Here is a 25,968-nt window from a genome sequence, read left to right as displayed (position 1 = left end):
ATAGTGTATGCAGATTTTAAGCCTTAAGTTCATTGAAGAATTGAAATCAAGAAGAAATTCTCTGTTGCACATAAGATGCCCAATTTTTAACATTATTTTTGTAAAGTCCATCAGAATATATTTTTTCTCTATGTTTATCATTACAATGCTTGAACACATTAACAGAGTAATCAGACAGGAAACTAGATTGATATCTACTTTTTTGTGATGTTAAAATTTTGTATCTTGTATTTTAATTGCAGCGTACTGTTTGCTTTGCACATTCTTTTTACAGCAAAACCCTCACATTTTGCAAATAGAGACAAGTTGATGAAGTTTTGGTTCTCTGAAAATTTTTTATTTTAACTTTCTTCTTGCAAAGATGCCGAGCAATAGAAACCGATACTACTGCTTTTTCAAATTTATGACCAGTCATAGGAAGAGTGGTTGACAAAAATCTGGAATTTCATTTCCTCAAATTCCTAATCTTGTAATTCAAATATTATCTTTTCTTCAAATTTAAGGATGCAGTCCTACTTCCACTGCTGGTGGCTGAAATGCCATAGCAGGGCACTAACTTGCTATAACACTTCATTAATACAACTCCCCTGACTCCTCTTCATGCCATTCCCTCAGGTCCTGTCACTGGTTGCCAGAGAGCAGAGATTGGTGCCAGCTCTCATTCTTAACTCTCTCTTTGCTACATGAATTGTACTGCATTGAACAAAACTGCATTGCTGAAATGGCTTCTATACTAAATTGAGTTTGGAATAACACCAGTTGTTATTCAAAGAGATTACAGAGATTGAAAAGATTCACAGTTTTCTGGAAACTCACCTTTTAGCCAAAAAGCATTCAATCCTGATTGACTCCCAAAGGACTTATATGCAAGGACCCTGCAAAAGTGCTCACCAGAAGTGAATTTACAAGTTAAACAATAGGCATGGCTAGGAACTGCCAACTTATGGGTAGTTCTGGCATCTTTTTTCTGAAAAATCTCGTCCTCTGACTGTACACAAAAGCTTAGAAGGCTCAACTTCAAATTCATGTATCCCTTTTTCAAGACAAAACATTTCACCATGGCACTTTCAACAATGAAAATTTAAGACATTACGATTACAGGTTTCTGTCACACTTCCTCTTAGAAATCGTCATGCCTGTAGCAAAGACAGCTGAGAAAGATGCATGTTCCCATTTCAGCAGTTCAAGTTCCAGGCTAGTACCTCTTCTTAAAGCCCTGTTGCAGATGTGTTTGCAAGTTTATGGGCATGTGTACATTTCCTTGTTCCATCTTGGCTGTGCAATGGAAACATGTAGCAGAGAGATCAGGAAAACCACTGGGAATGGCTGAACTCTAAACCACTGCCCCTCAATCTGTTGAGGAATAGCTTCAGTGCAGGTAGCTCGGTGTGTGGCTGCAGTGCAGCTGCAGATTGAGCTCTGGGGGGCAGGAGCCCCAGAGGAGCAAGAGGCTGTGAACTGGTGGCAACCCTTTGCACAACAATGGAGGCAAAGGGCCTGTGGCTTTGGCCATGTGATCGGGACACTTAGAGACATGGCAGGAGCCAAGGACTCAGGTGGAACACTTCAGACTATAGTGTGCATAGAATAGGAGGGTAAAAAACCCAGGGCTTCCTTTATTCAGGATCCCTCCTCCCTCCAAGGCACCAACCTCAGCTCTGATTCTGTTGCTGCACTGTGATTTTATTATTTTAAGGATCCAGATATTGGAGACTCTGCTATGGGAAGCTTGGGGTCAAACCAGTAAGGAAACGTGGTCTGACTGTGAGAGTGTGGGGAGGGTAGGGAGTCAAGGGGATCACCCATCGGTTGCTGGAGCCGCGAGTGTGAAGCAGCTTCAGTCCCAGCTTTGGTGGTGTGAGTGTGACTGCCAGAGTGGTTCCTGGACAGTCACACAGGAAAGCTTCCTTAGCCCATCCACCAAGCACACCCGACAAGGCTCTTACAAGGGCTGTGTCACAGATACTGTTTCACAACATATGTGCACAGAGAAACCTATTGCCCAGCCTGGCCCATATATGACAGACAGAAGTTTTATCTATATTTAGCTTAATTTCCAAGAAAACAAATAAAAGTTATGTTTTTCACACCTTCAGTCCAGGAAGAATGTGAGCTTTCTTTGCCTCAACAGGGAAAGAACATGATTCTCCACTACCAGCTTAGTAGACGACTGCTACTTCTGCTGGGAAGTCTACACATGCTCTTCTATGGGCACAGCCATGGGTCTCTCTCCTAGACCTGACCCATGCCTCCTGGCACAGACCACCTGCTGCTCAGTTCTGCCTTTGGCTGTTCAAAGAACACAGTGTTCTAGCTCGTGTCAAAGCAGGTCGTGTGTTTTTCTCCCCCTTGCCGGAGGCAGAAATGGAGGGTGGATGGGGAAATTGTCGTTTTGACCTGAAGCTCATCCAGGATAACCCATGTGCTTCAGCTTCACCTAAAAGCAGAGCCAACAGCCACCCTTAGGTTTCTTGGCACTCTTGAACCTCAATGTGCATTATCAAACAACTCCAAACCTCTTGGGCTTTGGTCAGGCACAGCACTCGCCCAGAAGCGGGACATGAGGTGTGATAAGGGACAAGCAGCGAGCATTGCAGGTCACTGATAAAGCAGCCTGGCAGATTGCAGGCGGGCTTTCGAAGGTGTCACAGAGGCTGCAGGGCCACGTAGCCGCAGCTCCTGTGGCGGGAAGTTGCGAGAGGGAAGGGAGGAAGGAAGGAGGGGGGGTTGGGCCGGCTGCTCCCGGCACCGCCCTTCGGTGCTCCACAGCGCCCCCTAGCGGCAGCGGCCGCAGCGCGCCCCGGCGCTTAATGCGTCTACCCTTGCACGGCTGCGCACCAAGGGGCGGGGCCACTGCTCATTTAAATACCACGGAGGCTTGTTTGCATGCCACCAAGATGGCCAGCCCTGCGATTGGCCGGTTCCGGAGCAGCGCCCCACTGCCGGCCCCTGTGCCCACGGGGGGGCGGAGCAAACTGAGGGAGGGGAGGAGACACGGGGTTCATTTGCATAGCGGCCCGGCGTGTGCGACTGGGGGAGGTGGTGTTTGTGCCCGGGGCGCGTTGCGAGTTTAAATCCACAGCGGCGGCGGCAGTACAGCAGGGGCGGCAGCGGCTGCTCGGGCGGGAGCTGCCGCGGGACGCGAGGGCGCAGGTACGGCGGGGCGCGCTCGGGGCGCGGGGGCCGGGCGGGCAGGGCACGGCACAGCACAGCGGCGGCGGCGGCGGCGGCTGCAGCGGCGGCGGCTGCAGCGGCTGCAACAACAGTGCGCATGCGCCGGAAAGCTGCAGCGCTGTACACGCGCATGCATGGGAGCACGTGACCCGGCTCCAGTGCAGCGGCGGTGGCGCGCGTGCGCGTCCCCGTTGCTTTCGCGCGTTGGCGGCGGCGGCGGTGGCGGCGCGGGCACAGGTGGGTCTGAGGGGGGCGCGTGCCGGGAGCAGCGGGCACCCGCATGGGCGCGACCCGCCTCACGCGGCCTAGGCGAGGCGAGGTGAGGGCGCGTGTTTGAGTGGGACAGGGGCGCGTCGGGCGCTTCGAGAATGTTTCCTCGCTCCCTGCCGGAAATGGGCTGGCCTGGCCTGCGTGGTTGGTGGTGGGCGCCGCCGGGAAGGGCCTCACCGGCACGGCGGGCGTGGGACATCGCAGCGCATGGACTGTGGACGCAACGTGGGGAAAGTATTGGTGGTGTTTTTACACTGGCAGGCACCAGGGCACAATTTTTGTACTTTATGGGTATGCTTGTTCCTTGGAAACCAAACAGTTTCTATATGGGAACCGAGAAGGTCGAGTTGTGCTTACTCGTGTCGTGTCACCAGTAAACAAGACCCAAGCGGTTCCTCGAGGTGTCATGGTCGCCCACATCAAAACATGGCAAAAGAGTTAAAGCCATGTGCTAAGTAAAGAAAGTGCATTCGAACCTCTTCTCATCCTTAAGATTAAATATTTTAAATATCCAAACTTTTCCCAGTTAAGTGCTTTTTTCTTTAATTCTGAGGCCTGGTGTCGCTCTGCCCTGGAGTAGTTTTTTCTTCTAGCAAATCCATCTTTCTGGATTTTGCAGTCGTTGGCAGATATTCAGTGGAAATGCTGATAGTAAGATATTTTATTACTTAACGGTAATCTTGAAATCATTCTAAGTAGTGTCACATGACTAGGTAGACTTAGCAGAAAAGTTGGATGGAAACTTTGATGGAAAAGTACCTGCTTAAAATAAAGGGGTGAACAGCTCAGCTATTTTAGGAAGCAGTCAGTGAGCTTAAAAATGCAGGCTTCAGTCACAGAAAAACATCACTTACACCTCTAGATATTTGCTATGCTAACCAGTGGAAGTAAGAGCATGTTAATGGGTATGTTTGCTTAATATTCCAAACTATACAAGAAAATGCAGCATTATTATAAATAGGTTTATTAGAACTTACTTCTGCAAGATGAGAATATTTTACAAGCATACTATTTGTTTTTCTTTTGCAAGTTAAAATACATGCTTGCGCTTGTTACAGTTCATAATACTTACGTTCGTATTTTCAAAAGCAGAAGAGTGAAGAATGTTCGTAATCACTGCTTAAGTGTGGAATGAATAATTTAAATATGAAATCTGTACACACTTATCAGCTATCAATATAAAAAATAAGTGGTGTTCTAATTAGGTGCTGGTTTTTGCAGTCCTACAGGAAGGTATGAAGGAGAGTGTTGCTGCAGATACTAAGAATTTCTTGGAAGAGAAGAAATCAAACACAAAAACCACTGCTGTTTGATACGTGATCTTGGGTAGGTAATTTCTCACTTTCAGACCCATGAAATGGGGCTAATGATTGTTGTCAGGCCAATTGTAAAATATATTTGTTAACAGTTTCATGAGGATTTATGCATTTTATGAATTGTGGTAACTGCATCCACTAGTTATTCTTGACATATAGCAATTATTTTCTTATATGCTCCAGAACTACCAAGTTAAATTTTTATGTGTGTATAATCGAGGGAGCATTATATTAACAATTTTGGATTCTTCTTACATTTTTAGTTTGGAGAACATTTCTTGGAGTAAACAGTATTTTTATCAGCTGCAACCTTTCTACCAACTGTAGCAGTGCTGAGCTGATGCTTTCTGTGATAATATGGAACAGTGTTGTATTTTGTTCTATGAAATAATTTACTGAAAGTGTTTGGATGTTGTATAAACTTAAAACTAATCACAGTACCGTTCATTTGTAAAATGATTCAACAATAATTATACGCATCAATTTAAATTGTTATTTTGATGACTTTTTTTGTGAAACCATCTATCTTCTACCCCATTTGAAGTCTGTTTTCAAAGAGATGCTGATTCTAATAGATACATCTTTTTTGCCATGTTTCCTGTACCTTCATAGGCCATAGCTTGTCTTATTGTACTCATTTCAAAAACTTAGAAACCTAACATTAACTATAGCATGTGAATTTCTCTATAAAAGTTCCTTTGGTAATTCCTCCTCTGGGTACGTAAAACACATAAGCATATGCTTTCCTACCATCATGGAAGGTGATTTTTCCAGCCGAGCAAGAGCCTGAACAGCTTAATGAAAGTTATTAAAGTTTAAATACTGATTTTACTGAATTCGGTGCAGACAAAAATGTTTTACATGTTCAGTGAATTCTGAAGTACTGATTTGCTGTTAGTAACTCGATTTTCATTTTCCTTGCATTTGCGTGTGTTTCTTGTTACTAACTAGAAATATTTTCACCGTGAAATGGATCTGACTAAGCCAAATATGTTGTTTTCGAAATAAGGCAAAAAAAAATCATTTCTTACTATTTAGATGTTTTAACGATGTAAGTATTCACTAAGTTTATTTCAGTTTAATTGTCAGAAACAATACATGTGGCAAAAATGTGAAGTTCGTTTATGAGATATAAGCAGTAAGGTCAAAAGATTCTTTAAACCAGTATGTCCTTACTCAGTAGTTTGCATGTTAGTGCATTTTTCTTTTGTATTTATTCTACTCTTGATGGGGTGTTTTGTAGTATGGGTTAGTTCCATCTTTACGTGATGGATTTTAATTTGCGAGTTACGGCAATGACACGTGTTCGTTGCAGTTTTCATAAGAAGTAATAAACGAAGAAAATAAGTTGTAAGTTACAGAACTGTTAAGATATTTGAGTATGGGGAGCTGGGATTTTTTTCTCCTCCTTGATGTTTTTTATTTAATGCTGCTCTTAAATGCAATGAAATCTAACGTTATTTTTGCAGAACATCGCTCATTGGTCTCCTTGGTTTTCTCTAGTACCTGACATTAGTCTGAGGAATTGACCTATTCACATAAAATATGTGGTAGTTTGTAAACTGGTCAGCATAAATGCTGTTTTCATGATTTATATTTGAAATCTTGGTGTTTCAGTTCTACTCACTGTGCTATGTCTTCTGCATGAAAAAGTTTTTCTAGTTCCACTGTGCTGTAAGAAGCTGTTTATCAAGCGGCAGTGACTTAACCAAATACAGGATGGGAGTAAGGTAGGGCTGTTGTGTGTCAAGTTCTTTCTTTAGAATGTCTTAATCAGTGAATATGGTTTAGATATGAATTGAGCAGAGTTGAATTTAGAATTCTGCTAGGAGAATTTTTAAGTGTCCAACAAGGTTGTTTTTCTGGCTGAGAAGAAAAATTGCAATACAGATAAGTGGCAAAAATTTCAAATTGTGCAACAGCCCTAAAATTTTTAAAAGAAACCTGTTCATCTTTAGCACAGTAGACCAGTTTTATGTGAACATTGATTGACAATTGTTCTTAGTAGTTCTTGGAAGAGTTGTTTGTTTTCAGTAAATATATAGCATAGTTAGCATCAAATATGATTATTAATTATTAATAATTAATAATCATTATAGTTAATACCTGCAAATCTTGTGAAAAAATTTGCTGGAGTGAGGAGAAGCTATCAGTGTTGGTAGTGAGGGAGGTTTGAAATTATGTGGTGTTTTGGGGAGATAATTTGCTGTCAGTCAGTACCTAGGCCAGTTTCCACTGTTCACTTGCTTGGTGCAGTAAGGCTCCGGTGATAACCTGAGTGAAAAACAGCAGGACAATATTTATAATCTGTAAGAAACGTGGATTCCCTAGTTCCATTGCTCACTCCTCATCTTGCTTAGTACTGCTGGTGTACATTTTTTTAATTCCCTGTATATTCAACAGCAACTCTGCCCTCCCCTTTCCATCCCTCCTCCCATCTTTCAGGTTTTTTGTCTGAAAGTAAAGACTCCCTTGCAGGTGTAGCTGAGAGCATGGTACTAACTATACCATGCTAAATAACTGCCTGATTTTCAGTTGTAGGTCAGTTTGCATCCCATCATAGTGGAAGAATTCACGACGTTGTGTAAATAAATGTTTGTATGTTGTGTAAATACCTTTTATGTTTCTCTGGGAAAACTTTTGTTTTGGAAAGCAAACTATGCCTTTTTTTATGTTTTGAGCTATGCTTGTTACAAATAATTTAAGAACTATACGTAGGAATTGCTAGCACTTACTTCTTTCGTGAACCAACATCAAATCATTTGAGAACTTAGGGAATTAGGTGGCTGGGTGCAAAGTACTTTTTAAAATGTATTTTCAGAAATATTTAGCTCAACTAATACAGGTACTTTCGTTGTGGGTGACATGAATTTTTGTAATACAGGAAAAGTCTTTTCCTTTTTGTAGGTATGGTTTCTGAAAATGCTTTCAAGTAAACTCCCATAGTCAGTGCACAGATTTCATTAATTATATGGCTGTGAATATGGGAGACAAAATAAACACACAGATTATTTTAACAACTGTCGTTTTTTGTTGTCTCAAGTATTATTTTCAATTTCACGGTAGTGTCAAAAAATGTTATGGTAAAAAAAACCCCGAACAATTTCCTGAACAAAAACGCATCCCTTCTCTCTCCTCCGTCAAAAGAAAAGCGCCAACCAAACAATCCAAAAGCTGCCATTTTACTTCTAGCTTTGCTTCCAACGTGCTGCACTTTCCATAAGGTCTTTTTTAAAAGAAGTTGTGTTCAAGTTTTTTGTTTCTTTCAGAAATGGGTTAAACACATTAATATAAATGCTTGGTGACTTCAGTCAATGCGCTGAAATTTTCTTTGATCCTACCATCAAGAAGCTTGGAATAATGAAGTGTCCTTAAATGTTGTGCAGACTTTTGCTTTTCTGAACTTCAGTGCTGCTTGTCTTGTGATTATGAGCCCTTTTCTTTCCCCCAGCAGTTTAGTTAGTGTTTATATGTGATGTCCCAAGTGAGAGCCAAGATGTTTCTTGAAATCAGTGTACTGGCCTGTGCGAAAATAGGAATAAAAAGGGTTTTCAGTAGACAGTATTTAGAGACGACAGTTGAATTGCATACAAATAGTAGTTCCTCCTTGATTTCATCAATGTAAGAACTGTTTTTCCTGCTTAATGTTAACTAACATATAAAACCCCACACAACAAAACAAAAAAGATCAATAATGGAAGAGAGTAAATTAGAAAAGTGGATAGGATGTGGTTTGGACACAGGGACTTGTGGATGAGACAGAGCAAAGTGATTTCTAAGCATCTAATTTGAGCAAAAGAAAGTATTCATGCTTTGGTTGTTCTCTCCTGTACTTGTTATGTTTAAATGCTTAAAATCTTGTCTGAATGGACAGAAATTTCTGCTTGCCCTTGATTCTTCAGGAAGGAGCCCTGGTATGAACAGTGGCTCTATGTAATGGTATTTAAGAGGTGTGTGCAAAGGTGATGTTGTTTACACAGGGCAATACCTAGAGAAACAACAGGATGCCATTCTCTTGCGGTTCTTGTTTGATGTCCATGAGAAGTTGGGAAAATGGAAGTCTTACTTTAATTTATGGCTCCAGTAACTGAACTTAGTGAGATGATATTGTAATGTTTTGGCATGTTATCAAAAGAGGCCAGGATTAAAGGTTGTTTGGTGTTCTTATTGTAACATGTTAAACTTAACTTCCATTCTCTAGTCTTACAAAAGTGCTTTATTTTCTTGGAATTTTGACTAGAGAGGCTGTATAAATGCCATGCTAGGTAGCAATGAAAAAACTGTAGTCCCGTGCTAGTATAGAATTACACAGTAGTGTGGGTGCAGTCTAACATTTCCAGGGCTAATAAACCAGTTTCAGAGGACTTATTCCATTCAAAGTCTATGTTTATTTAAACAACAGGTTTTATTTTAAACACGCTTTTGTGTGTTAATGGAGGTCTATTGAACTGGACATTGAAGTTAATGCATGTGATTTCCTTACTATTCAGAAAGATATTTTGCGTCCATGTGTCTGTGTTAATGTATTACGGTCTCTGCATGTTCCTGAACCTTTCTGACAAAGCAAGACATTTGTAGCAACAGGACTGTGACATGGATTCTGTTTTCTCTGGCTCAGGGAAAGCATTCTGTGAAATTTTTTTGCAAACTTGTTGGTTTTGCCTGTTCAAACCTATTTAAATCATTGTCATCCATATGTCAAGTTCCAAGACTCAGCGTTACATAAAACGCAGTGTTGTACAAGTGCAGCTTTTGGATTCTGGGTTAGAATGTCCCTATGTTTTTGATGATATTCTTGAAATTGTGAAACTTGAAGTCAGAATTCACATTTTGATGTACAAATTTTGTAGGCATACTGAACACAGAATTCTATTAAAAACATTGTCACTGGGGAAATCAAAGTATATGTATATTTGTTATACAAATGGAATATTTAGGTTTAAATTTCGGAATCTTACAAGTTATTGCAAATTTCCACAAGCGAATGGTGTGGTGTATATGGTGCTCAGAGTGAGCAACATGGGATACATAATTAGATAATACAAAATTTATCTTTTGATTTGGTTGTAGACCTGATTTTTACTTTAATACAAGGTGTTGGTGAAGGAAAGCTTCATTGTAATGGATAGTTTCAAATTAGCTGTAATGAATTTGTTCTCCAATGTTCACAAGTGTTTTTCGAGAAATATTTTTTTTTAACTTCAAGTATATTTTCATTTAGTTTTCTAAATCTGTACCGTACTATCAGTGGAGCTGTCTCATACGTGGCATGTGCCCTTTCTTGTACTGCAGATCATGGTAATACAAGGTCAAAAAGAAAAGCCAGATGGTGTGTTTCACCATTTTTTTAAGTTAGAAATCCTGGCTGTAGTGCTGATGAGTGCATCAGACAACTACTGCTGGCATGATTAATCAATCCTGAAATAACTAGCTACAGCTAGCAACAGACATGCACAGTTACATAAGTCTAGACCTTTTCATAATTGGAGCGGTTGGAGGGCATCTTGTTCTACTTTTTAGGGGGGAGTGGCTTACTATGTTGGGCTAATTTTGGATCACAAAGATTATTTTTTGTTAAAAGGCTAGGTATATTTCAACTCTGATTTTCTTTGGAATCGCCCCATGGACTCTTGCAAGTATTTTGCTGTGAAGTAGATAAATTTGGATTATGCAGAAGTGAGGCAGATGTAGAGGAGCTCCCTCCAGAACTGATCCAGTGTTGCCTCTATGAGAGTGCGTGATTGGTTATTATTTATTATATTATTATAATTAATATTATTATTTTCATTACCATATACAGATAATAGAGTGAAACCTGTATTGGATTTAATTTTGTGTTAAACTTGTGTCTGGTTAACAACCCCATTGTCCCCACCATAGGTTCTCAGACCAGTTCTTCAGGAACTGCTCTGTTACGAGATTCCATGAAAATTCCTTAAGTGATTCCAGATACAGTCCTTCTTTGAAAAACTTAGACAACAAGCTGCGTTGCAGTCATAAGAAGTTAGATACTAGATTTCTCTAAGCATTGAAATTCTGGAATGTTCTTGGGGTTTTTGCTAAAGCAGACATCCTTTTTTCCTCCCCAAGTAAAATTTTTATTTGGCAACTAATGTTACAGACTATTTTGAAGTAGATGGAGCAGTTACAAGGCTGTAGATTAACTTCTTAAATTGGTTGTTTTGTTTTTTTGGGTTTTTTTTTTTTGGTTTTTTTTTAGAAGCATTGAAGTGAGCCTGCTCTTGAAAACTGTTCCCTAATGTTTGTCAGCTCTGTGTGTGATCCGACTCTGTATCCGTGACTGTTAATATGTGACATGAATTCATGAATTCTGAACTGCCTTGCAGTTGTGAGAGATTTGAAGCATGTGACACAAACCCTGGATCACAGGCCTGGAAGGGCTGCCTCTTGCTTGGTTTTGGTTTATTTTGATTTTCCCTTCACCAGTGGTGCTAAGGAAGCTGCAGTGCTGCAGCTGTGCATTAACCACTTCCTGCCTGTCAAAGAAACCACTCCTCTGCTTGCAGGTACCCACCCCTTCCACCTCTGCAGTTTGTTGCAGTGTGGTAAAGACAGAGGTGCTTTGCTGTGTAAATGTTTTACCTCCTGCTGAGTTGTCACTGATTGGCTTGAGTGAACGCTGCAGCCATCTTAAGTGTTATTTTCAGTACAGCTGAGAGAGCAGTTTCAGAATGGCTGAAAAAGTGCTCTTCAGTGTAGCAGTGTAGCTTAACTGGGTGCAAATGAACAGAGCTGTTATCATCATGTGCTCCGGACCGTAGAGGTGAGCACCAGCTCTACTCTGCTGTGAAGCAATTTAAAACCTTGGTTAGACACAGTTAAAATTATTTCTAAGCTCTATAAAATATATTGCAATGCTGTTGTCTTTGTTTTTTTTTTTTGGTCAATTGTAGTGGGTTTTGGTTTTTTGCTGATTTGTTAGTGGTTTGATATTTAGAGTTCAGTTTTCAGGTTTTTTTTTTTTTTGTTGGTATTTTGGATTTTTTTTTATTTGCGCTTTTTTGGTTTTCTCTTTGCTTTCACACTGAATTAATTCACAGACCTTTATCTTGTCTCAGTTACAGGGTAGATTAGATGGGACAGGTCAAATATCATATTTGTCTTGCTAATGCAATTATTTTGTTCTGGCTTACCTTCTTAGCACGCCAGAAGAGCACTCATTCTGTGCTGTCCCTTTCTCGAATGCTTTCCTCATACTTTTACTGAAAAATGAAATAAACGCTTTATGAACTTCATTATATTTTTGAAACCAAGCAATTAGATTTATCATGTTTTCAATGTATAACTTTTCCAGTGGTAGATAATTACAATGCCTGTATGAATATATTAGAAAAACAGTAATTATATAAATGTTAACTGTTCTGTAGGTAGCACTTATTTGCTACTTTAGAATAAGACTACCGATTTGATGGACTTACTACAAATGAGAAGATAGAAGTTTTGAAGTTTATTGTTCTTTTTTTTGTATAAATTAATTGAAATCTGAGTTTCAAAGTGTTAGTGGTTTCACAGGCCTCATGTATTTTGCTATTGGTACTGGATGGTGACCTAGCTGTCATCCTTAAAAGTCATTAGAAGGTACTGTTTCCAGGGAGATGAAAGTAGGAGAAAAGTAATGCTCAACTTGTAAATGCTCAAAAGTAATGCTCAAGTTGGACAACAGAAAAGAAGAAAAAAGGCATTTTTGTTCATGACTGTATAATTTCCTTGTTCTGTGTTTTATACCTAGTTCAGGTCTTCATGGGTTCTCTAAGCTGCACATAGGTTAAACCAAGAGTAAGTAAACAGGAAGCTTCTTGAAGTTCTCCAGAAGTATCAGGAGCAGCAGATGAGCTTGGTGGCTCACAGTATTTTCCTGGCTGAAGCTGAACTTAGTGCTAGGGCTGTGAAAGCTAGTCTAAATGCTGACAAGTTTAGTCCTTCCTCAGAATTTCTGCACTTTAATTTGGTGCTTTCACTATAATGTCTAACAAAGCACTTAGTGGTTAAATTAGTATTAAATTTTTTTTTTCATGTATTATGTTACACAGTTAATGGCAACACGGTGTTTATAAAGACACTGAATATTCTGTGCAGACTTAGTATGTCAGATTCTCAGGAGATGTTGTTTATCCATGTTTATTCTGTTCATTTGATAAAAAGAAATAAAGTCAGTAAAATCCAGAATTTTTAAGGTGAGATGATTTAGTTATTTCAGTCAACAGTAACTTTTTAAGTAATTGGTCATAGAATTTTTCTACTTTAGGATAAGAAATGCAAGTATGTGATCAGAGGTGATAAAAAGTAGGTCGGTAGTTTTTTATTGCTATTGGAACTTTGGTGAATTTGATTTACAGCAGATTTTGGTTCATAGTGGCTTCTTTTGATTGAGTAAGATAGTTAAGATCCTGGGAACATTTGAATCCTTTGAAATGTCTGAAAATTCAAATCACAAATCCTAATTAAACACATTTATCTTGATAAAATTTGACAATTTACACCATACTTTATCTCATCTAATGAATGTAAATTAATAATGCAGCGCAACAATAATCTTTCTGGTTTTCTGCAAAATACTGAGTTATCCTTACCTCAGTCTTATAAATGATTACTGACATTTGTGTGTTTAGTCAGTTATTGCTCATTATTTCCAGATGTTAGTAACTTATATTGTTCACAGGAAGCAGAAACATTTCATTCTTTGAGATGACCAAACTTCTCCTTTATAATCTCTGAAGGGGATGAAATTTTATATCTAAAACATACTTAACCATACACATCCTGTGGTGGTTTGTTGGTTTTTGAGAGTTAGGTTTATGATTGGTTGGGTTTTTTAAAAAGAACGGCAGGCATATAAATATTGCCCAGTGCTCTTTGTTTTGTTAAGATGTCTCTGTTAAAGTGTGCTTTAATGGAAGCCTGAAAAGTAGAGTATTTTAGACAATCATTAGAAAGAGTGTTTTTCATATGTATTATATTTGAATAAAATACAGTATTTTTAGACCATGTCTTTTACATAGTCCTTTTAGTGAATTTTATTTTGCCCATAGTTTTTTTTCTGTGAGCTGAGTAAGCTTATTCCCATTTTGCAGAAAATGTATGGAGTGGTTGCCAGGGCTCAGAGAAAAATTCTTGTCTCTGTGTTTCCCATTCCCTTTGGTTTTTGTTTTCCTCTGCTTTTTAACAGGCCATTTTGAACATGGCTCCATTTTTGGAAGTGCTGTACAGAATGTGACTGGCCCAGCAGGGAGCTGTAGTGTTTTGTTCCATGAACTGCATGGGTAGTGTGGTTTGGTTTGGGGTATTGTTGGTTGGTTTTCTTTTTTCTTTCCTAAAGTAGGTGTTAGAATGCTAAAAGTATGGTAGGTTTTGCATATGGGGTACGTTCCCATTTTCAAAAATCCAAGTACATTGTAATGCTTTTTTTATGGTTGTACTAGTAGCTGAAAGTATAATCTCTTTTCACTCCCATGGTGCTAATAGTTTGGTCTTTCTTACTAATCAAAAAGAAAATGAAAACCACCAAAAGTCAAAGAAACAGGGTACTTGAGTGGATGCTAAAACACCCCCCTCCCCCCACCACCTTTATTAAATACCTAAATTAGATGTTCATGCTTTGAATTAAAAATAGATGTGTGTAATGAAGTAATGACTTCAGCTGAATTGATTGCTATACAGTTTTAATGCAAGATGTGTTGTCAGACTGAAATCAGTATAGTTGTGTCTGTGTATTCTAGAAAAAATAGCTTTGTACTGCTGGTAGTCTATCTTTCAAGGTTACCTATCAGGAGTTAGATGTATTTCTATTAGGGTAGCACTCTCAAATGTACTTAATTTTTTTTTCCCAAGAGAAATACCATTTCCAAAAGAAAACCAGTAGTTTACTCTGAAAAAACGTATTCCCTTTTTTTGCATTTTATTTGCAAAGGCTGTACTTTAAAAGAGGAGTTTTCCTGTAACAACTTTATTTTTTCATTTGTACACTAACTTATTTGGATAGTATTTCACTAAATCACAGTTGCTTGGAACCATTCTAACATGGCTTGATTATTTTTTTATGATTCTCCTTAAGTTCTGAATTGTCTTGATTTGCGCAGCTGCATCTTCTATTTTGATAGAAATTTGGGAGCAAATGATTTCAGGCAGGATTTGCAATGGACTGGAACAGACTGCTGAATAAATTCAGTACTGTTTAGTATATGGCAATCACTTTAAAACAGCTGACTTGTTTGGTTCTTTAGGTGGAAGTAAATGGTTACCAAGTTCTTAGAACTGTCTGCAATCTTAAATACTTACTCATGTTACAACTGCTATTAAACAGTTGAATTGGATCTTTATTATTTAGCTGTAAAATTTAGTAGACTTTTTAAGCATGTACTGTCTTTGAAGGAATTATGAATAAGCCAAATTATTTACTGTCTTCCATCATCTTGATTTTCAGATTGAGATCAGTCAGCTGTTTAGTAAATAACAAAATTCTGCATGTAAATTTAAGTGAGCAAAATGTAGGAGTTTTGAAGTTGATGAGAATACTCATACTGAGGATTTTCTAGAAGAAAGGGAGTGCAACATATTAGACTGTTACAGCCTGGAACTTACCTGGTTTAGGCACTTTCTCATCTCTTTTCTACAGCACAAAAGCAGATAGAATTATTTTCAGTCCTCCCTCCCCCATTTCCTGCTCTTCCTGTTCTTTCTGCTGATACAGCCTTTTGCTGTAAAATATCTTCAAATAAACCACAGCAGCTAAGATAATCATTTGATTGACAGTTTTCTGTTTCAGAAATGTACATCATTTTCTGTATCTTTTGAACACTAATGTGAGAAAATTCTGTGAGTTACTAAACTTTAAGCTGACTAGTGAATAGTAATTTGATCTGTTCTGGTTTAGAGAGGAAAAATCGGGGAAGGGAGTGTCTTGGACTAGTGTCAGAAGACTCAGGGCCTTTCATTTTCATTTGCTCTGTGGTGGGTGTTTTTTTGTTTGTTTAAGATTTGTTGGTGTTTTGGTTTGGTTTGGGTTTTTTAGGTCAAGGTACTAGTGATAGATTTCATAATGGTTGGATTTATGTTTATTTTTCCTTTTTATTTTAGACAAACTTGGTCAATTAAATGCGTCAATATTTAAAATGGTCTGGATTGGGGAAATAATTTTCTGTGACGTTTTTTGTCTACTTATTTTGAGAGAACCAAACCGATATTTGAAGATGTTGTCTTTGATTAGCACCTATGGAACCCATGCAGTTAATAGTAGTTATTTTGAACACAGCTGATCTTACTACTTTTGACTGCAACATCTGCTGTTTAAGGTTACTTCTCGTGAGGGACTAGGAAGTCGTTTGCATGTCGAAGGAAAAGAGCTGGCTCTGAGAATATAATAGGTTTTGGGCGTTTCCACCGACATGGGCAAAACGTGCAGAAGGCAGGCAGACGTTTTGGCTTTTTCTGTAGTGCCAGTCACCGGAGTATTATGATTGAGTATATCATGATTTGTTGTCTCAGAGTCACCTACTAAAAACAAAACAAACTACAAAACAAACCATGCTCCCCCGCCCGAGGGGAGGGGGGAGGGGGGGAAGCCCAAGCTGGAAAGAAAAAAACGCTACCCAAACCCAGTCCTTGGGAGGCTGCTGAAGGGTCCCGGTACATTATTTGGGGTCGGTTGCCAGCCCTGTGTGCAGCAGACAGAGACTGCCGCTGGTCAGGGGCTCAGCCCCTCTGCCCTGCGCAACCGAGTTGGTGCGTTTCAAACTCCCAGATCAATGGCTCCTCCTCTCTGTGAAAACGTTTTGGGTTTGAAACGGAGCTTTGTCATAACCAGGGAGGGTGTGAGAGGGAGGAAGGCGCAGCCAGGGGTGCGGGTGACTCTGCCTGAACGTTCTGGAAGCGGGGTGGTGCTTCCCGCAGACTGCAGATGCAAGCTCGCCCGCGGGAGCTGCCGGCATGTTCAGGCATGGATTTCCCATAGCGGACTGGAGCGTGGAACAGAAAATGCTCCAAGGCTCTAATTTTTACAGTATGTGTTTTAATGTGTTAAGAACAGTACTGTCATTCAGGTATTCGTGCATAACGCAATAGAGCTGGGGGGAGGGTAGGACTATGGCTATATTTGGGAAATATAAGGGGTTTAATTTTTTGTTTTTTAAAGCAGCACTGGTGCCCTTTCTTTTTAAGCTCAGAAGCTGTTAATCCGGTGATTCATTCTGCAAATGACAACAGAATCACTGAAAGATGTATTTTGCATGGGCTTAGATGCGCTAGCATACACAGATCAGTCTGAAAGTAAGGCAAATCCAAATATATAGGTAACATTGAAGAGATGTTACTGATTGTCGCTTTAATGTGATAGGCATTCTGGAAAAAATTATTAGCTTTCCCTTACAAATGACTGGTGTTTTGGATGCAAAAGGTGAGGATAAATTTTAACAACAAGTTAGGAATACTTTACATTGCTAAATATTTTCAGATACAAAACCAGTATCTTTTTGACATTACAGATTGCATATTGTGTTATGCTCAAATAACCTAGAACCAGCCATAATGAACAAATTATGCTTGCAGCAGAAAATGGGACATATAATTTGACTGTGTATAGCTTTGACACTGTTGGCATCCTAAAGAAGAACAGTGCAGGGAACTGGAACAGACTGGGGGTGTAAAGCAGGCTCTTATGGTCCTGAGATGCTCTGCCATGTTCAGATTAATAAGCATCCCTGTCTCCATTACTTTGCTTTTTCACTAAGTGGTGCTAGGCTGCTACTACAGCTGCCTATACAACTGCCTAAATGTCTAGCTAGCCAAACTTGATTTTATTTAAGGTAAATTTGTGTTTGTAGCTGGTATAATAGTGTACCTATTTGCAGTGGTTCTTTCATACCCTAAGAGTTCTTGCAAGGCAGCAGGTGAAGAGGGAAGAGCTATGGTGAATTAATCCTTTACACACACACACTCTCACTCTTAAAGTCTAGCCTTTTTTTTCTTTCCCCAAAAAAATTACAGTGACTTTTAGAACACATTTTTGTCAAATGTAACCTATTCTTCTATTTAATTGAACTTTGACTGGAAGAAAGAAGGTAAGAATTTTAAAATTAGGTATTAAAAGTCGAAGTGAGGCTGAAATCCAAGCTTCTGCTGCTACCTGTTACTCTACCTTAGAGGTACTTGAAAAAATAATTATGTTGAGAGATTTTTTTTCTTTCTCTCCTACACCTAACTAATTAAGAAAAGTTAAATGTGAAATAGAAACAACAAATTAAATGGCCAGACATGTTACTTGTCAGTATTAAAATGAATTTGTCTTACTTGGAACTAATATTTATTTCTTGTTGGAAATTTGCAAAATACTGGAAATACTAGGTTAAGAATACCTAGTTGCTGAGTGCAGTGTAATTTTTCTGGTGTTATTTCTGTTTCACAATGACTATGAACAATGTGTGTGTAGCATCCTTGTTGAAACAGGCTGCAATTTATTTTGCAGTCACTATTGGCAAATTTTATTTATATGAACAATGACAGCGGCACTTGATTTCTGACACGGATCTGGATTATTAATAAGCAAATACCTAGAAAGGTGTATTCTAGAACCCGTTGGGAGGGGCAAGGCTTTGCTCAGCAATATCCTGCTGCAATTTAGGCTTGAAATCAGGCCCCTTTATGTAAATTTTACTGGCGCCAGCTAGCTGTAACTGCAGTCTGGCTCCCTGTCGGCAGCAGCGAACATGTGTCATGGACTTCTCCTTCACACGGGCTGCTGGAGCACTCTGGTTTCTTGACAGAAAAAGCAGCACTGATGAATGTGAAAAGATGTACAAAGGAGTCCAGGTGTAATTAGATTGCTAGTAAGTGAAAATCCTAAGGGAATTTCAGCTTTCTTGGGTTTTTTCAGTGTGCTGTCTTGTGCTGTGCTGTAATAAATCTTTGCCTGTTGGTACTACAGTGTGGTGTGTGGGAGGTACTTCACTGCACATAGTTGCTGCAGCACTCATAGTTGGCAGCACGGAAGGCAGTACAAAGAGTACAACTGGAGGCACTTGCAGTTGCAACAGTTTCCTTAGAGGCTGTGGCATGCTCAGTGAGCTGCAGGGGCACTCTGACGCAGTCAGCTACTATGTGGAGAAGTAGGAATTCCAGCAGGCTTTAACCAACAGATGTAGGCTGCGAGCTGAGGTGTAACAGCATAGCTCAGGCTGGCTGAAAACCAGTACTCATGCTGCTGTGTAAACAAAACAAGGTCTTAGGATCAAGATGGCTGACCTGGAAGTCTACTTGTAGCTCATAATACTTATGCAAATGAGCTGCATGTCAGTGGCTTACTCAGAGGAGGAAGCTCATTTTGCACGTGCCATCTTCTCACCAGGTAAGAGAATCAACTCATTTTGTGCATTCATGTGTTAGAGAACTTGGAAGTTAATTTTTCATTTAGGTCCCACCCCCTCACTTGGCACAATGCCAGGAATTAAATTTCAATGCAAGTGGCATTTTCTGGGAAACCCAAAAGTCATTTGTTCTGGTTGTAATTATATTGGGGCTGTTGTTTTTAGGGGAAATGTTACCTAGAAGTTATTTACTAGAATATTTACTTCAGTAAAATTAAGTAGTTAAAAAATATTCAAAATTTCAGTATGTAGTTTTTGTTGGTAATGTTACTGCTTTTGTTTGATTCCAACCTCTACTATTTTGCTAGTGTGTTATTTTTGTCTCTATAGTGACACTGGTTGATGCACAGGGAGGCTTAGCAATAGTGAGAGCTTACCCTGGAGGGGGTGCAGAGTTGACAAAGTTGAATCCACCAATTGTACTTTGGCTTCATCGTGTTATGAAGGATCATTGTTATCCGGGTTGTAATTTGAATTTTCTTCTTGTTGAGATTACAAAGCTGTTAAAGCAATTAGATACTGAACTGTTGTCCATGAATCTTTTAGTATATATACTTTCCTAAATACCTATATGTACATTTTAAAAAGCTGATTTTGTAAGAAGGGAACCACCTTAGAATAGGGTGTTCTTATGATCTCTCCCCCTGAGAGGACAATAACCTTGCCTTAAAGCAGGAAATTTTAGTAAAATCGTTGTTAATTACATAATATGCTCTATTGTGGTTATGCATGTAGTGCATGAAATGGCTGCATGGGGCAGATGTGCTGGTTCTGCACAAATACATTTATGTTGTTTCTATGTTATAAGTTGAAGTAATGACAGCATGGAAGACTGGAAATGAGAGATGGTAGGAGAAAATTATTTGAAAGGATGGTCACTGACCTAGAGAAAAGAGATAACTGGAGATGCATTAGCAAACCAACAAAACATGGCCACTTAAAGGCAGACATCAGCTCAAGACAGGGATGTGGAACTGGAAGTAGAAAGGCCCATTTTGGTTGAAGGAAAAATAAGATTAATTGAAGAGAATGAAACTGAAGAGATAGAAGAACAAAGTAAGCAGATAAATAATTACAGGTTAAAATTGTAGTGATAGATATTAAAAGTATTGGAGGCATTCTGAAATAGCCTGGGAATTAAGGCCAGTAGGGTAATAAATATGCTAGGAAGGAGAACCATAGCTGGTTGATATTGCAGAGGGGAGGAATTAACGGTGATAGAGAAAGGTAAACTTTCCCATTCATATGGCAGAGAAAAATGCTGCATGCCTACAGTATGGGCCAAATGAGCTGCAGTTTGTAGACAGCTCATACACTTTGAAACCTTGGATAGCTTTTTTGTGCTAACTTAAGATTTTATATGGACAGAATTTTGCTTGTCTGCTTATATGCATGTCCAGACTACAAAAAGTAAAAAATGGGCATGTGTGAGAGAGATTACAAACACAAGTGTATCGTACATTTCCCCACATTAAATTACACTAGAAACCTTTAACGCCTATAAAGTTTTCCATAAATGTCAAATTCTGTTAGAACCAATCTTGCTTTCACTGCTATGTGAAGGAAACAGTTCAGGGTCGCTCTCTCTTTTCTGTGAAGTGCGTTAGTATGGTAGAGGAGAAATGGCATTGAGTGGGGCATGAAAAAAGTAGAAAACTGATTAAAATAAAATGTTCCTGGGAGGAAAACCTTGACAGGTAAAGCAAACAATAACAAATGTGATATTTGTTAAGAATTAAGAATTCTAACAGTAATGTAGGTGATGATGATAACAAAATCATAGTGAAAGAAAAAAGATATATCACAGTAAATATTTTGGTGTTACTTTAGAATTATTTTTATGAAAGTGAGATTATATTACAAGATTATGTAGACAACCTAAGTTTTTGAAGCACTGAAGTTACAAGGAAGATACTAAAGATTCCATGATAGATATTTCTTAGCAAAGGTTATAAGGAGGTCTTTGTAATCTGAATCCAGGAGTTTTAAAATAATTGGCTGAGAATTCTGAGATGTCCCTCCCAGTAACTCAGTATAAAGTTGGTACTGTGGAAGACCCTGAAGACTTTTTGAAAAGGTCTGGAGAAAAATCATGGAGGATTAACAGTGTGTCAGTAAATGCGAAAAACTGTTATTTCGATCAATGCAAAAGAATATTATTTCAATCAATTATTAAATTGCTGAAACACTATTATAAAAAGGATATCCTAATTAATTTGTTTTAGAACAAAATTTCTTGGTGTAAATACCCAGTATCTTTAATGGACTGACTCATTGATACTCCTTAAATAACAACTTCCCCTCCCCAAATCCTGTATCGATAAAACATTAAATTGATTTTTAAAGCTTTTGAATGGTGGAGGGTAGCAATCATGCTCCAAGTAGAGTTTATGATTGGTATTGTGAAATAGTTATTTTTTAACTTAGAGGATGGACAGATTGACTCTTACAGAGTCATCAGGATAATTTAGTGCGACCCAAACACCATTTATTAGATTTATTAAATTGTATGTGTTGCCTTTGCACACTAAAATCAGATTTCTACATCTACGGACCATCCAACATAAAACACATTTGCTTGACAGGACACTCTGTCCTGGAAGTTAAGTGGGGATCACACTTACTTCAAAGTAGATAGGTAAAGCCCAAAATAGACAGGTAATGTAGGGAGTCTGAGATTCTATAGCATACAGAGAAAAGAAAGTATTCTTTATAAAGTTATATTCCTGGATGTTACTAAATGCTGATGATGTGAATTATGCCTCAATACAGGTTGCAGTCCTGTTGTCTTCACTGGCATTTTACAATGCTGAAAAATTAGGAGGAGTCCTGGCAAAAAGCACAAAAATTATTATGACCTGGTCATATTCACCTTGGGGCTATATAAGTAAAACAGTCTTATGGTTGCAAATGCAAGCCTGGGAGAGGTGGTATGCATACAAATTCATCAGGCCAGTCTGTAGTTAGTCTGAAAAGTTATCAGGAAACAGTTCAGCTATGCTATGTGCCAGCACATGAAGAAAGGATGTATAATGATTCTTCACTCATTCAAAGAGAAATCTAGCCTTTAATTTTTTGGATGAGGTGAAACTGCAGCCTGTCCTTTGCAGGAATCAAGCAAGCATGTTGGCTTGCTGGGTTAGCAGGCACGAGACAGACTGTGGACAGGTGTTCCTTTTGATGTTACAGGTTTCTGGGCAGAATCTTTCTGGAGGTTGGCTTACAAGCAAACCTTAAATGGTCAAAATTAAATATACTTTCCTTTGTGTCTTTTATATATTTTATCAATTGAGGCATTTTAAAGTATAATTCTTACTGTCTGCTTCTGACATCTAACCCTGAGTCGCATTTGGGAAACTTCCAGGCAAGAAAAATGAAGTTTCTTGTAAATGGTTACCTGAGTAACTGTGCAAATGCATTTTTCTCCATATGATTTTTTAAGAAATTTGGGAAGGCAAGCAGTCTAAAATAGCTGTATAAATTGTTATGTACTTATGTGTTTCTGAAATGGGATTGTTGCTTCATCAGGTGCTTCTCCACCTCATAAATCAGCAAAATGAAAAGGTTTTTTTTTTTTTGTGGAACTGCTTTGAGCTCTTCACTGAAGAAGTTGTCTTTTGCAGACCAAGTGCTACCAACTCATGAATGCATTGGACAGTATCACTACAGTCTGGCCACTGTTTTTTGGCTCAAAAACTTTTTACATACTGTTCTGGCAAAATCATTGTCAAGTAGTGTATCGGTGGAGGTAAACTTGCAGCTCCTTTTTTTGGTATTATATTATACTGTGAATCCTAGTTTGATGTTCCGTGCAGACTATCAATGCTTCATGAACTTATGATATTGTTTTATTTTTGAAAATTTGCATTAGCAAGCAAAGCAGTGACCTCATTACTGGAAGAAATGTGTTCTGCTTTTGATTACTTCCATCCTTTCCCCTCAGGAATGCAACACTGGAGTTGGAGGTGGCTCTAGGCCTGGTTTTCTGATGTCCTACACAGATGGTATATCTATGTGCATTTCCTAAGTTCAGTGAGTTGGTGTGTATGATGTCACTAGTCAGCATGAACAAAACGTTAATGGCTGACTTCAGTCCACACAATTGCTGCCAGCAACCCTGCAGAGGTGATGGTACTGAGTAACTGCAAACTGGGGCTTATGGTGGCTTTGAAAAGAACTCATCAGGAAAAAAATGTAAAGCCTGTCATCCTTGATGTGAAGTTTAAACCTGGGAAAGCCTTCCAGAATTACTTGTGCATCTTGCATAATAGCAGGCCTCACTGAGGTCATTAATAAACAGACATAAGAAATACTTTAGGAAGTGTAAGTTGATCTCATTTGAGGCCTGTAGCTGCTTAATCTAAAAGACAAAGGTCTTTATTGACTACATGGATCATGTCTTCAATCTTCCTTTTTATTTTGCTTTTGTGTCCTGTAAGAAACCTAACATGAGAACTTGCTGACTGCTGTGGACAAAGAACACCTCGCATATCTTTTTCCTGCTTTCTTCTTCAAGGATCTTAGACTGAGAAGCTGAGGAAACACAAAGATTAATTCTTCCATTGTTATGGAAAAGAAATGCCTTCAGACTACAGATTTTAATTTCAGTTTCTTATGTTTAGAAGTCCATATTCCTTTGTAATATTAACACCAAGCTGTAATTCACAGAAAATACTTCACATTCTTTCTACTAGGATTTTACTACAGATATAGCTGTTGACATTTGGTCATCCCACAACACAGAAAATAAATAGTACTTAGCAGCTAAAGTGATACAGCACTTGCTAATTTACTCCCTTTTATTAAGATTCATAGTGCAAGATGAGGAAGTCCAATAGGTGGGTTGCTTTTAGATAATTGGTTTTTTACTATACATCTTTGAGACTTCTGTGTAACATTAGGTTTGTCATCTCCTATTTCAAATGGGTAATTAAGCATTTGCTTTTTTCCCTGATCATTTTAAGGTAATGATTTGAAAAACTGTTGCCTGAAGTGCATGCATGATTCCACTTACTTAGTATTTCGTAGAAACATAGCTATTTGCAGTTCTCATCACAAGAGTTTACACCTAATCATTAGCGTTTCGTCCTCTTCTCATTCTTCCTCAATCATTAATCCAAATAGAGATGTCACAGTATTTACTTAATGTAACAGAACCCTTTTAAGAAGACATTGAAGAGTACTTCTTAATGCTTAAGTGCTACTTAATAAAGGCAGGAGAGAATGGGACTCTGTGTATGGATATTGACTAAAGTATTTAAGATGGTACTGCATACCAGTGGTGCTGCTTATTTTGCTAGAGTTCTGAAAAGCTTGTTGCCTCTTTTGAATTTTATAACTGTATGCAAATTGTGCAGAGTAGCTGTCCAGGGCATAAGATGCTGTCTTGTTGCATAGGAAACCCCTCTGGATTAGATGACAGTGAGGGCAGTCTCTCAAGGATCAGTAACCTCATAGCAATATTATCTACAGAAATATGTTGACTGTGTGGATTCTTGCAGTCTTTTTTCATTTCCTGCCACTGTGACATCTGCTGCTTGATGTCTGTGTATTGGCAGAGTCACTGAAGGTCATTTATATTGGTTCTTTTTTTGTAAGATAGAAGAACATGTATGGGATCGTGTATCGCATTCTTTAACTGAGGGAGTTCAATCTCATGTATCAGAATAGTATTTTACTCCATTGTAGAATAAATCTAGATAATATGGTAATTGCTATGTGGTATGAATTTTTTTATATTCCTGTTAGTATGAAATTCTCTACTTCCTGTCCTTGCTGAACTTAGGTGGAGAAACCAGGATGATTGCTGAATGTCTGTGAGATTTCTGTGGCACTTGTGGTGATTATTTCTTGTACCATGCAAATATTCTAAGATATTTTATCTACACATAGATACTTAGAAAAGCATAGGAAGAAAGAATCTTCTCCCACGCCCCCTTTTCCCCTCTGAAAAATCTATTTTATTGCCTTTCATAAAACAGTTTTGAAAGGAGTGGAATGAGATGAGGTTATTTAAAGAATAAGTAGGGTTGCAGTGAATATGCCAAAATGGCAAATATCAAAACAGAGATGAAACTAAGATGTTGCTTAGCAACTGTGGTAGTCTCTGGTAGCCACAGATGAATACACTGCTGCTGTAAAGTGAGTCTGTCTGAAGCAGGATTTCTAAAGAAATTACTTAATGAAATTTTATTCCAATTTATTCCTCATTTTGGTGAACCTTTTGGGATGGGAAACAAAAACCTGCCAATAAAACTTATTTTGCATATTTATGTTTTTCTAGAGATAAACAAGACTTTCTGCCAAGTATTTTGGTCTTACATTTTATATTCTAGTAGCAATAAGCGCCAGCTTTCCTGTTCCTTGACTTGTCTTCACAATTCACAATTGATGCAGGATTATACTTGATTAGTCATGCATGGGCTGCAGTTGCAGAATGGGGAGAAAAAAGTATTTCATTATATCTGAATAATATCAATTGCTTTCAATATTTTTCCTCATTGCACCATATTTTGAGATCTAACTTCTTAGTTGTTGTGAGCTGTTTCAAGCATTCTTCTGAAATGAAATTTTGCAGGTGGAAGATGGGTTGTGATGGTTGAAACCTAGGTATGAAAACAGTTCAAGCTTGTGGGAATTTTAAGAGTGCTCATTTTAATCAAATTCTGTAGGTGTGTGGAGCTTATACAAAAAACGTGTTGTATTGCATTGCACTTCAAGTTTATCCTGATTTTTTTTCATGCGAATTCTTAGAATTAAAAAACCCACCGGAAAAGGCGTTTCTGACAGGCACTTAAAGAATTTGTCCGTTGCTTGATGTTCCCTAGTCTGGA

The 25,968-nt window shown here is 38.6% G+C and overlaps 1 protein-coding gene across 15 annotated transcripts in view; it reads left to right on the top strand.

Annotated features, from left to right (window-relative positions):
• Nucleotides 1-2,875: 2,875 nt before the first annotated feature.
• ATF7IP (activating transcription factor 7 interacting protein) overlaps nt 2,876-25,968 on the top strand; it is an 84,529-nt gene continuing 61,436 nt past the window's right edge. For 4 of the 15 annotated variants that reach the window (XM_026794557.2, XM_014268222.3, XM_074539471.1 and 1 more), the window contains exons 1-3: nt 2,879-3,153; nt 4,666-4,770; nt 6,414-6,490. In XM_026794557.2, coding sequence (XP_026650358.2) covers nt 6,480-6,490 — 11 coding nt within the window. In that variant the 5' untranslated portion in view covers nt 2,879-3,153; nt 4,666-4,770; nt 6,414-6,479. Of the gene's footprint in view, nt 3,154-3,252; nt 3,412-4,665; nt 4,771-6,413; nt 6,491-18,134; nt 18,599-18,618; nt 19,117-25,968 lie in introns of those variants that run through there. The other 11 variants (XM_014268228.3, XM_014268227.3, XM_074539473.1 and 8 more) reach the window with 8 other exon arrangements.

Source organism: Zonotrichia albicollis, chromosome 4 (genome assembly GCF_047830755.1).
Source record: "Zonotrichia albicollis isolate bZonAlb1 chromosome 4, bZonAlb1.hap1, whole genome shotgun sequence".
Classification (NCBI taxonomy): Eukaryota; Metazoa; Chordata; class Aves; order Passeriformes; family Passerellidae; genus Zonotrichia; species Zonotrichia albicollis.
Note: the sequence above shows the minus strand (reverse complement) of the source record. Positions and strands in the feature narration are given on the sequence as shown.